At 38.5% G+C, this 14,009-nt stretch overlaps 1 protein-coding gene across 2 annotated transcripts in view; it reads left to right on the forward strand.

The window, feature by feature from the left end:
* psme4b (proteasome activator subunit 4b) overlaps positions 1–14,009 on the forward strand; it is a 45,425-nt gene that overhangs the window by 649 nt on the left and 30,767 nt on the right. The window contains exons 2-4 of one of the 2 annotated variants that reach the window (XM_067430684.1): positions 6,606–6,746; positions 6,908–7,024; positions 7,580–7,633. In XM_067430684.1, the coding sequence (XP_067286785.1) occupies positions 6,606–6,746; positions 6,908–7,024; positions 7,580–7,633 (312 nt within the window). The remainder of the gene's footprint in view (positions 1–6,605; positions 6,747–6,907; positions 7,025–7,579; positions 7,634–14,009) is intronic. The other variant, XM_067430685.1, reaches the window with a different exon arrangement.

The following is a 14,009-nucleotide window of genomic DNA, read 5'->3' on the forward strand; positions in this document are numbered from 1 at the left end:
GTCACATATTCACCTGTCAGGACTCCATATGACCTTTCAGAATATCGAACGTTATACTACGTTGCTCTAGTTTGTCAGAGTGGCTTCAGTTTGTAAAAAGGCAGGAAATGTGGGACTGTTGTAAGCTCATTTCTAAGCTAATCAGCTAACAGAAGCTAACATTAGTGCTGGATAAGCAGCTGCCACATGCATCACTGCAACTAGTGGTTTGTCTTTAAAAAGACACTTTACTCGACTTTATATATTATTTCTGCGTATTATTTCCCTTATTCGTTTCGATCCATCTAGTATGTTACTTATTGACAATTGTCAAATTGACAAAGTGATTCTTTATTAGTTTTCACCGTATTGAACCGCATAGGCACAAAGGAATATGGAACCTTATGCTTAATTTAAGACTTTCTTTAAAGGTCAGATAAAAGTCATGTCGAATAGAGTTTGTACTACACAAAACGCTTGACAGTGTCTGTTTAAATGGGCAATATGTTTACAAACCTAATTGGCTAAATATTTGGCCTCTACCTCATCATCAGATTAAATTCAATGCCGTGAAAGGTGTTTTTCCAAAGGGTTTTGTATTTGCAGCCTGGAGGGGCATGTTATGTTGAATTAGATATAATCCGCAGCAGAGTGAGTCATTCGAGTCGATCCAGTGAATAAGTGAGTGTTTGATTCAGACCGTTGACTCCTCTGCTTCATTTAGATTGATTCGCCAATGATTTCAAGTGATTCAGCATTGAGCCCATGTTCGTTTTTGAGTACAGAGCGAGCAGAAGGCAAAACAGTTCACTCTCACTCACTCACTCACTCACTCACTCACTCACTCACTCACACAACTGTGTTTGATATTGATAATAATAAGAAATGTTACTTATCAGCACAATAATGATTTCTGAAGGATCATGTGACACAACACTGAATTCTGCTGAAAATTCAGCTTTGCATCACAGGAATAAAATACTTTTTAAAGTTTATTACAGTAGAATATTATTTTAAATTGTGCTAACCGTTCACAATATTACTAATATTATTGCATTTTTGTTTACAGACCTCAAAAGTTCGAACACTGTGTGTGTTTGTTTGTGTGTGTGTGTAGTGTATAGTGTGTATATATGTGTATGTATATACAGTGGGTACAGAAAGTATTCAGACCCCCTTAAACATTTCACTCATTGTTATATTGCAGTCATTTGCAATATTTTCAATTTTTTCTCATGTTTTGAAAAGTTCTTTCTCAATGTACACAAAGCACCCCGCATTGACAGAAAAACACAGAATTGTTGACATTTTTGCAGATTTATTAAAAAAGAGAAACATCACATGGTCCTAAGTATTCAGCCCCTTTCCTGTGACACTCATATATTAAACTCAGGTACTGTCCATTTCTTCTGATCATCCTTGAGATGGTTCTACACCTTCATTTGAGTCCAGCTGTATTTGATTATACTGATTGGACTTGATTAGGAAAGCCACACATCTGTCTATATAAGACCTTACAGCTCACCGTGCATGTCAGAGCAAATGAGAATCATGAGGTCAAAGGTACTGCCTGAAGAGCTCAGAGACAGAATTGTGGCAAGACACAGATCTGGCCAAGGTTACCAAAAAAAATTCTGCTGCACTTAATGTTCCTAAGAGCACAGTGGCCTCCATAATCCTTAAATGGAAGACGTTTGGGATGACCAGAACCCTTCCTAGAGCTGTCCGTCCGGTCAAACTGAGCTATCGAGGTAGAAGAGCCTTGGTGAGAGAGGTAAAGAAGAACCCAGATGCAGTCGGGAGATGGGAGAAAGTTGTAGAAAGTCAACCATCACTCCAGCCTTCCACCAGTCGGGGCTTTATGGTAGAGTGGCCCGACGGAAGCCTCTCCTCAGTGCAAGACACATGAAAGTTTGTTAAAAAAAAAAAACCTGAAGGACTCCAAGATGGTGAGAAATAAGATTCTCTGGTCTGATGAGACCAAGATAGAACTTTTTTGGCCTTAATTCTAAGTGTTATGTGTGGAGAAAACCAGGCACTGCTCCTCATCTGTCCAATATAGTCCCAACAGTGAAGCATGGTGGTGGCAGCATCATGCTGTGGGGGTGTTTTTCAGCTGCAGGGACAGGATGACTGGTTGCAATCGAGGGAAAGATGAATGCGGCCAAGTACAGGGATATCCTGCGCGAAAGATCTTCTCCAGAGTGCTCAAGACCTCTATACTGGGCCGAAGGTTCACCTTCAAACAAGACAATGACCCAGCACACAGCTAAAATAACGAAGGACTGTTTTCACAACAACTGTGACTGTTCTTGAATGGCCCAGCCAGAGCCCTGATTTAAACCCAATTGAGCATCTCTGGAGAGACCTAAAAATGGCTATCCACCAACGTTTACCATCCAACCTGACAGAAGAGGATCTGCAAGGAGGAATGGCAGAGGATCCCCAAATCCAGGTGTGAAAAACTTGTTGCATCTTTCCCAAAAAGACTCATGGCTATATTAGATCAAAAGGGTGCTTCTACTAAATACTAAGCAAAAGGTCTGAATACTTAGGACCATCTGATATTTCAGGTTTTCTTTTTTAATAAGTATGCAAAAATGTCAACAATTCTGTGTTTTTCTGTCAATATGGGGTGCTGTGTGTACATTAATGAGAAAAAAAACAACTAAATGATTTTAGGAAATGTCTTCACTATAACAGAGTGAAAATTTTAAGGGGGTCTGAATACTTTCCGTACACACATATGAATACTCTACTCTCCTATAACTATTATTTGCCATGGCACTACTGTTTAATAGGTGAAACAGAAACTGCCATACAACTAACAGACTCAAATAGGAAAAAGTAAGCATTTAACATTTAGTTGAGTGTTTTTAAAGGCTCTCTTATATAATCTATTTTGATGACCTGTTTTAATAATTGTGCCATGCTAGCCTGACTCAGCTTTAGTCAGAATCACAGCGCTCTCTGTTTGTCTCATGATCATGTCTTTGTGCTTACATGATAAGGTCAGAAGAATTGCTCCAACAGATAACTGATGGTCATATGTGCTACCCTAGTTTTCCCCCCATATGCTTTCTGAGCATTCACTGTAATACTGGTGTTGTTTTGGGGTGGTGGATGCTCACTTTCATATTTATGATTTTAAAGGGTTAGTTCACCCAAAAATGAAAATTCTGTCATTAATTACTCACCCTCATGTCATTTGAGGAGAACGTCAAAGCTCTCTGACCCCTCCAACAGCTATTTAATACCACTTTCAAGGCCCAGAAAGGCTGTAAAGACACAACATTTTACATGTGATTACAATGGTTCAACCTTAATTGTATGGAGCAATGAGAATACTTTACGTGTGCAAAAAAACTAACAAAATAACTTTTTTTCAAATATTTTTCTTCATGTCTGTGTCGATTCTTCTACACTGTTGACGTAGTAAATACAGTACAGCCTGTGGCATAGCAAGTCAGTCCAGGGCCCATATGGAGAAAAAAAAACCCTGCCCCCAAGTACATCGAAGAGATATAGACAATCACTCACTGTAGCGTAAAGAAATTTCCATACCAAACTATAACGCACTCTATGCAACAACTTATCACAACCAGAACAGAACTAAAAAATAATAATTCTAAACTCCAATGCCAATGTCAATAAACTACTGCATGCAAACACAAACGATCTTGGCACGGTGGCCCATAATGTAAAAACACAAACCAACTCACTATTCTCCGGGCCTTTCTTTTGGCAAATTCATCCACAACGTCTTTGATGTTTAAGTCACGGCTTTGTGCATTCTCAATGTAAAAATTGCCAGTCCAGATCGCCTGTTCTGGGATATGCTCAGCAATTTTCTTTTCAAGTGTATGCGCACTATACTGTCCATGTCCAGAAATGTAATAAAAACATCATCAAAGTAGTCCATATACTCTTGAATATGTGACATCAGTAAGTTAATTAGAATCTCCTGATCATTTTGGTCCAAAAATAACAAAAACTATGACTTTATTCAGCATTGTCTTCTCTTCCCTGTTTGTTTTCAATAGGGATGGGCATTTTTGTCAATTTTTCATTTCGATCATCGATAGGTCTAAAAAACGAGTAATTGATTAACCGTGGACGGGGCTTGTGCGGGGGGGCTGGGCGTTCATGGAGATATGAAACTATTTTAAGACTGTTACAAAAATGTATGCTGACAAAAACATAAGATGTCTATGCAAATATGAACATATGACTATAAAAAAAAATACCTATTAGATTATGATGCATAAATGTCTTTGAAAAAGAAACTATATAACCATCTCAAAAAACCCAGTCAATGATCGGGCATTGTATTTGAGCTGAAACTGTAAATACACCACCCCGCAGAGCCTTGCTAGAGAATTAATTAACTCAGTCAAACGCATCCTATATAAGATTAATCAGATATATGCCTATTACAATTTTCATCTGCCAAAAAGGACGCAAATGCGCACATGAACTTGGCCGTGCTACTGCAGGCTTGAAAATGAAACTCATTTTGAATGCGCTCTTCCCTTAACAACAACGCTAAAGCATCACTGCACGTTTTCAAATCCATGAGAAACAACTTTAAAACGGATCTACTGTTAAAAAATGAGTAACACTGCTGCATCAGAAATATCATCAATGATTTTGAAAAAGAAATAGCCTACTTTAAAATAATATGACCGTCTTAAATAACCCAGAGTCGATAATGTCGGGCTGTTCGCATTTGAGCTGAAGCTGAAGAGAATAAACACCAGCCGAAATAACGGCAGCGCTTTACTAGCTGGTTATTAAACTCAACCAAACGTCGTCCTATATGAGATTATTTAGATATAGACAACATATAAAGTATTAAGCAAGTAATCTTAAAACTTGCATCTGTGGAAAAGGACGCAGATGCGCAGATGAACTTGACCGCGCTCTGACTCTCGTTGTGGATTTCCTTTAACAGCGCGCGCTCATACACAGGGAACTAAAGCACGGAGAATACAGTATTATATGACAATCGTGTTCTCATTATAATGCTGTGTATGTGACAAATTGCTGCCGCACATCTTGCGCTGTATTTCATGATCATTCACAGTGCTTGAGACATCACTGCGCTCAATGCACAGTGCTTTATTTCGCGGTCTGGAAGGCGTGCTGTCTAATGCTAACCAATCAGACCTCAGTTACCGTCCAAAATGCCGCAATAACCAATCCAAGAAATATACAAATATATTTTTTAAAGTCAGGGCGTTCATCGTTTTCATGATCGATCGTCGCTGTCACGTTCGAGTACTCGACCACTGTTGCCCATCCCTAGTTTTCATTCCTCAAATAAAGATTCAAACGGTTGTGAATCAGTGAATTGATTCATGATTCGGATTGCGTGTCAAACTGCTGAAATCACGTGACATTGGCGATCCGAATCATGAATCAATCCACTGATTCCAAACCGTTTGAATGCCCTGTGACGCTATGCTACTGAGTATATCGCTTCAGAGATATGTGAGAGCTATGCCAAAACGGCAGCTTACCATTAGTCGAAGCTGTTCACGTGAGGCCTACAACGCATGTGTGTGATGCTGATGCAGGAGCTGGCCAAACTGTAGGAGACTGAAAGAAATTGTTGAATAAAGTTTTTTTTTGTGTGCACAAAAAGTATTCTCAACGCTTCATAAAACTGAGGTTGAACCACTGTAGTCACATGGACTGTTAATTATAATATGGACATTATGGACTTTAATGATGTCTTTACTACCTTTCTGGGCCTTAACAGAGTAAATTAAATTGCTTTCTATGTGGGGTCAAAGCTCTCGGATTTCACCAAAAATATCTTAATCTGTGTTCCAAAGATGAACAAAGGTCTTGTGGGTTTGGAACAACATAAGGGTCAGTAATTCACCCTTTGCCAGTAGTTTGATTGACAGGCGATCTGACCAGTCACAATCCGCCATCAGCTGAATCTGCCACATTTGTCTGACAAAGCAGTCAAGAGAGTTTGTAGATTAACGTCGGTGGACTTGAACTTGGAAAACGGTGTGAACTGAGTCTGACATCTTTCCGGTTGAAACAACATTCCTTCTGATGTTCATTCATGTTTATTTGATACTATAAATGAACTAGAAGGAAGAGATGAACGGTTTATGAGAAGCTTTAACTGAGGCGCTACAGCGACCTGTCACCACACATTAAAGAGCCACACAACAGCATTAATTGTTTACATTTCTTTAAAAAAATTACACAATTTTAGGGTTGAGACTTCGTTTCATATTAAAAGTAACCTGCTCTGTCCTGTCTGTCAGTGAATTGTCAATATTCTCTCTTTGCTCTGCGATGTGTTTTTCACTGCATGAGATTGAGTGTGAGAGTGCGGCTTTTCGGACAAAGCAACAGTAACTAAAGGGGGTGGGGTCTTTACGAACGGTCAATTCATGACAGAATTAAAAAAAATTGGGTGAACTAAACCTTTTGGATATACTTGAAATAAAGTAATGATTTGTTTTAGAAATACCATGCCTTCTGTAGACTACCGGCTGTTCTGGAATATGCAAGTTTTTGTTTTGTGAATCATGGCGCTTCTGTTACTCTCCTTGGTCTTCGTTTTCCACTTGTATGACATGATCTCTGCCCCATGATAGGTACCTTCGGCTGTACGGGAGGAAGTTCAGCAAGGAGGACCATGTGCTCTTCATCAAGCTTCTGTACGAGCTGGTCACCATCCCGAAACTGGAGATCAGCATGATGCAGAGCTTTGCACGACTCCTTGTCAACTTACTAAAGTATGTGAACGTGTCAGAAACACCTGACAAATTGCATTTTGAGCATAAGCAATTGAATTGAGCATAAGCCCCACGCCATGAAAAATGCATAGTTTTTTATACTAATGTTTTAAATTGGCCCTATTTATGAAGTAAAAAAAAACCTCTTTTCTAATGTACAGAAAGAAAGAACTGCTGTCCCGGGATGATTTGGAGTTGCCTTGGAGGCCTTTGTACGATCTCTATGAGAGTATCCTGTACTCCAAAACCGAGCATCTTGGCCTTAACTGGTTTCCAAAGTAAGGCTCTCTGTCTTTTTCATCTTTCTACTTATCACTCACTGATTCTAGTTTGTTGTGAACTATGCTTACAAGTCTAATGTCAATGGAACATTTTATATGTGACTAGGTAGCTGATACTTTAACTTAAAATGTAGTTCGCTGCCATTTTTAAACCCATTCAGCAGATTTCCACCTCAAAATCATCACAAAAAATGTGCAAACAAATATTTGCAGAGATGGAAAGTGTTTCTGTATCGTGAACCTGGATATGACACGCGGTTCATTGTACAGGGCAGGGTTGAGATCATGGGAGTGGAAAAACTGGTCAGTGTCACGTTTGGTTCATGGAAAACTAGCACCCTGATGCTGCCTACGATTTATCAATTTGCTTGTATTATTGTCTTTCTACATTTTAGTTTGGGCCTTTTAATGAGCACTGACTCTCGTAACACAACCATATCCATTTAACACACAGTATTCTTAGAAGAACCTGCCAAACAATTACAACTGTAAGATTGATGTTATTGGTATGTCTAGCATTGGCTTATGCATCTTTCCTTTTCTCACATTCAGTTATCGAGCAGAAGCCTCAACTAAACAAAAATTGCTTAATATTGTGCGGAAGCGGTAAGCACAGCCCGTGTTTTACATGTTGCACTGTACTTTTCCAAGGGCAGTCGCTCATGTTTAATTGCATGTGTCTAAAATTAAAAGCAAATCAACTTTCTAAATGACAAATCCCACTACAGCTTACACCTGCGTTTGTACTTATAATCTTTGTTCTTGTCATAGCCTAGTCGTATCCACTTAATAACATGCTTCACAAACAGATCAGGAAATTGTGCTCCCTTTAAAGTTTCTAATAATTCATCTTTTTCTGTCAAACACAATTCCTGGTGACTCAGAGGTGTCAGTCAGCTATTTATATTTAGGCTACAGAACTCTCCTGACAAACTAGTTGCACAATGACAAAAAAGTTTTTGTAAATAACTTCTTCAGCACACCTCCTCCAGGAATGAGAGACTCATCGCTGTGACTTCATTCTTTTAATCTAAGAATCTTTTGATCGTTTACACAGTTGGGCGATGGGTTTATATTAAAGAAAATTCAGGGCTGTGTTTCCCAAAAGCATCGAAAGCCTGTAGAATGCAACCGTTCTGGAAGTAAAAACTACATTAATTTTCTCCATATGCAAATAGATTTTTAACAATAACTTATAAACCTTTAAAGACAGTCGTACTGTGAGCTACGAGATTAATCAAAACTATCCATGTGCATTATTTCAACTTATTCTCAAAATGATCATGTTTAACAGCTCAAATCATGGTGAAAACCTTCATTATCATGATGATATACAGAAAATCCAGATCAGAGTTGCAGCGAACAAATCATGCCAAAAAGCTTGCAGGGCTTGCCCACTCCCATGAAACACCACACATAGTGTCGTGGCAAAAGTCCCAATTGTCTTCAGTTTGTTGAAGAAAATCTATTAGAGTCGAAGTTTCAGGTCTCAGGAAAAGTAAACTTTATTGTGAGAACAACAAAGTGAGATACAGCTTTTCATGGTACCTTTTATACTCCTTTCTTATTATCTTTCATCCACTTGGCGCTCTCTTATATATTTTTTTCTTTTAGGCTCCACCTCAAAGTTTCGGCTGCAATTGGATATAAACTTTTGCACATATCATATTTATTGGTAGAAAATACCAAGCTTTTAGATTTAAAAAAGACCTTCTGATAATGTTAAAGATCTTCTGAAGTGAATCAATTGATTTGTGTAAGAAAAATAATATCTATATTTAAACTGTCATAAAGTAAAAAAAATCTAGCTGCCGTCAGACCCGCCTTCCATATTCAATTTGCAAAAAAGTTGAATATGGTGTTGGAAGTAGTGCCAAATGACATATGAAGTTGGACGTAGTGCAAGCATTTTGAACTGCGAGAGGCATTACACTTTCTTCGTAAATTGAAAACGGAAGGTCTACAGGTAGCTAGATATTTTACCTTTATAAAGTTTTAAATATGGATATTTTTTACACAAACCCCTTCATTTCAGAATGCCTTTATTAACCTCCTGGAGCCACGTGGTTCACTTTTATAATGTATGGCTGCATTATTTTTGGGCTTCAAATTTTGGGTTGCCATTCACTGCTATTATAATGCTTGGATTAGCCAGGACATTTTTTCATTTAACTGATTGTATTCATGTGAACCAAGAATGTCATTTACACCTAGGATGGCTTGAGAGCGAGTAAATCATGGTTATAATTTTTTGATGAACTTTTCCTTTAAATATTTGTATATATTTATTGTTTCTGTTGATATAATCAACAACTTTAAATTATAGAGGAGGTAAAACACGATTTCACTTTTCTAACTTTAACTAGTGTGTAATGTTGCTGTTTGAGCATAAACAACATCTCCAAAGTTACAACATTCAAAGTTTAAAGCAAAAGGAGATATTTGCTTTAAAAAAAGAAAATTTCTAAGGACTACAAAAACGTCCTGTAGGGACTACAGACATTTCTCCAGGGTTTTTGACATCAGCAGCTCCAATATTTACATATACTCCTCCACTGAGAATAGAAAGATAATTTTCTTGTGGTGACCTCTAAGCACTTGGTGCACTACGTGCAGCGTGTGATGCACGTGGTGGAAGTGGCGGCACTGAGTGTTGTTGCTGCAATGCAGATGAAACACTGTTATTTTCATCCGGATTGCAGGTCTAATTTGTTCAGCCTTCCTAGGGATGGGGGAGTTGGAGATCAATGGTTAAAATGTATTTTTAACTCTGTCCCTCATAATTATTATCCAAATCTCGCTCTCTGTGCTGCACGTTTTACGGAGGAAAGCTTCCACAATCTTCGCGAGTTCAATGCAGGATTTGCACAGTGGCTTGTCCTTAAAGAGGGAGTAGTTCCAACTTTAAAAACAGAAGCTGTTTATGGGCCACAACCTGTAAGTATGATTTATTTTCCGTTGATGTGTTTTTTTGAATAGTTTGTTTTGGTAATTCTACGTTGTAGCAAGGAAGTAAACAAATGACAGCTAGCTAACCAATCTGAGCCCATTGCATATTTTTGAGGGACCGGCTTCATAGAACCCGGAAACCATCAGTCCGTTTTTACAAGGAGGGACAGAGCAGTGTAGAATAAAGGTAAAATATATGAAAAATAATGTTTTTTTTTTTTTTTAAACAAAACATGAACATGTTACAGTGCACTCTACAAACACAATCAAGCCTTCGAAAGAATGTGTTTTACCACCCCTTTAATAGTTTTATAATTAATCATATTTTATAGAGGTGATGAATTGAGAAATCAACTTTCCCTTGAGCTTTTGATATATATATATAAGGTCATGGTAATATAAGATTATCCTGTACATTTCAGAACTGAAAACGTCTTTGTTAGTCAAAGTAAAGCTTTTATAGACACCAGGCCCAGAAAACAATCGTGTGCTTCATTCTGACGTCATCGAGTGCCGAAACACTGCCTCTACAGAATAATAAGCACGTCTAATTCCGTAGCACTGCCCACCGACTCATCGGATCACGCTTGCCAGCAGCAATAAACACGTCGAAGAAGATTCCAAGATATTGTGAAAGAACAGAGTTGCTGCATAAGCTTCCTTTGGAAACTAATATTAGGAATGTGAGAAACTACATTTATTTTTAATGAATTTCGTTTGTGTGTTCGCTTCATTTCACTGCGGAATCGTCTGTAAACAAGTCTCAGGTGCTGTATTTGCAGACACAATGTTGTGGATCCGACATGAATGGTGCAACAAATGTATGTGAGTAAAAGGTCTTTTTTAATATGTAGGCTAATTGTAGTCCCGGGGGCTGTGTGTTTTCCAGACGGGCTACCAAAATGTACGCCCGACAGCAAAAATATTTTCTTGATCTCGGCGCGTTCGCGGACGTGTGTGTGTTTATGCCTATATCCACAAATCGTGCGGGCCATGTAATACAGAAATAATATTTGAATCAAACGTGGGTGGATGAGAAACAAATCATTGTGTTTGTTAGATAAAGACGTTTACGAGCCCTGTGAGTATCATCCCTTCAAAGCAATCCCTCCCTCATGTGAACTGAACTGAGAAGGGGAGTTGAAGCTCATTAAATATGAAAATCTTCTCCAATCTTAGCCGTGGGCGTTTACTGCCAAGTCTCCAGTGCGGCACGCCCATCAAAACCCAGTGTTCAGAAGAGATCCTTAAAAACACTGTAGAAAATAGCCTATTACTTACTAGTTATGATGTTTTAGGATGTAAAAACCACACAAACGTCATTTGTTGACCTCAGACAACAGTATAAACAATTTTAAAAAGCCAGTTCATGACACCTTTAATTTGATTGTAATTTGTAATGCTTAATGGGATTAAAGTTCTTTCTCTCACTAAAGCTGTTAACTACACAGTCTTATTATGCCTTTGACTTTTTGTCAGATTTCCTAATACTTTTTTGCTTATAAGTAGAGGTTTGTAATGTTATGATTCACCTCATAGCTGTTTGGTTTGGTTCATGTCTTATAACGCTTTAAAAATACTTTTAAAAAAATCCCAATGGAAAAAATATATACTTCCCAAACCAACACTGATGGAAAAAGTGGACGTGCCTCAATGCACTCTATAGATTTTAGCGATCTCTGGAACCAATGGTACCGTTCACATAAAAACACACAAGACATTTTAAAGTTTGCAGCCCTTTGACTTCAGTTTTATGGACGAAACGCTGACACATTTTAATATCATCTTTTGTGTTCTGAAGTAGAAAGAATGTCATACAGTACGTTTTTGGTGGAGCTTTCAATGCTTTTGGGAAATGTAACACAGTCTGGGTGTCAGTCCTGTTTCTTTTAGGTCAGGCTGTATATGTGGGTCGGATCACTTTGGCTCGCTGTTTTAGAGGGCAAGGTCACACAACTTTTGCCAATTTTCCCCTTGGGTTCTGGTATCATTGTGTTCTATTTTAATCTCGCCCCTGAAATGAGTGTGCTGAATGTGGAAGGTGTTTGTTTACACTTGCACTGAGAGGATGATCAACAGCTGCTATGACTTGCTAAGTTTCGTTGGGAGTGTATTTTTAGAATTAGGGATGTGGAAGACCACATATTTTTATTATTAACTAGTTAGTGGGTTATCTGAACCACTAGTTGATTCAATTGTTTAAAGGGGTAGTCCATGAAACAAATTATTTCATTAATATCTTACGCTCATGTCATTGCAGACCTTTATGACTTTGTTCTTGTGGAACACACACTAAAAAAAAGGATATTTTGTAAACCAAACATTGTATCTTCCATTTTATCAGGGCTGTCCAAAATCAATCCTGGAGGGACACTGTCCTGCAGAGTTTAGCTCCAACTTGCCTACACGTGCCTGGAAAGTTCTAGTATGCCTAAAGCCTAGTTCAGACTGCACGATTTTCAAACTCGTCGGGTCACTGCTCTATTCACACTGCATGACTATCTGGGGTATCATTCAGTCACTGCTGTGTTCACACTGCACGATGGTTTGAAGACAGAGGAGTTCACACTGCATGACTGAACAAGAGGAAGAGTCGCCGACAACTCTCTCTCTCTCCGGTGCGCAAACTATTTTTCCCAACTACACGTGCGATGTGCTGAGTAAACAACGCGAGATCACACGTGCGTCAGACCGGAGTTCTCGCGCGAGACTTTGAATTGTTGTTTAAAATGATAAACTGCACAACGTTTGCTTCAAGCTGTATGTGCGCTGATTTGTGGAGAAAAAGAAAAAAAAGATTATGGCGGAAGAAATTGTTGGAGAGACAGAGGGAGCCAGGATTGTGTTCTGCAAAGACAGTTTGTGGTAAATAAACTATTTTGTAATGTGCTGCTGCTGTGGCTGGATGTGCAAATGTTTGGCCTTTGTTTCTGTTTGATAGAATTGTAAATATATCTATTAAAATACTGAAATTCTGCTCTATAACTCCTCCCTGAACGTCCTGCTGCCCTGTATCACTCTTTCATTGGCTGTCGGTCATCGCCGATGTAATTTTCAGTCAGAAAGCTGTTCACACAGCAGGAGTTTGAATCGCCGACAGGTCTAGATATTTAGCATGCCAAATATCTCACCGGCGTCGGCGATTCTCTCTGATCGCGTCTTTGATCATTCACACTGCGTGATTGTCACTCGCGCGCACGAGCACCGATTTGCCTGTGATCTCGGGCATTTGTCGGCGATTTCGCAAAACCTGTCGGCGACTCAAAATCGGGGCAAAAATCGGGCAGTCTGAACTAGGCTTAGTAAGACCTTGATTGACTGGTTCAGGTGTGTTTAATTGGGGTTGGAGCCAAATTCTGAAGGACAGTGGCCCTCCAGTAGCAGGATTGGACATCCCTGCATCATATGGATACAAAACGATTAATTTCTCAAAATATGTTTTTTTGTGCCACTGAATAAAGTCACTCATACAGGTTTGGATTGTTGTGAGGGTGAGTAAATGATGTGAAAATCTTTTCAAGTAAGCAATGAATAAGATCTAGTAGACCCCAATCAGATGCATTTTAAGGAGGTGTTCATCAAATTGGATGTGTTCTTGAATTCAAAAATCAGCCACATTGACCACATCAGTATGGAACATAATGAAGGTTGAAGAAATGTTGGTTGAACTTTACAAGTTATCCTAAAAATGCAACTTCCTTAGTCCAAAACAGTGATTAAATTGCTTAGAATGAATGTAAAAACAAAGATTCTTTCAATAGGGTTATTAATAAATATCGAACAAATCATGTGGCTAAATATTTATAACATTTTATAGTACAATGCTATCATAGTCCTCACAAAAACACTATGGACTTAAAAGAACCATAGCCAAAAAAACTAAAACTAATTTTAGGTAGTTGTATAATTAACTTGTCCACCATCCTGACCTTTCCCTATTTACAGCATTTAGTTACATTATTGTATTCTTAAAGTCATAATACACAGCCAATAGTTCATACTTCGTGGCCAACTTGAACAAGATAAAGTAAAT

Source organism: Pseudorasbora parva, chromosome 21 (genome assembly GCF_024679245.1).
Source record: "Pseudorasbora parva isolate DD20220531a chromosome 21, ASM2467924v1, whole genome shotgun sequence".
NCBI lineage: Eukaryota > Metazoa > Chordata > Actinopteri > Cypriniformes > Gobionidae > Pseudorasbora > Pseudorasbora parva.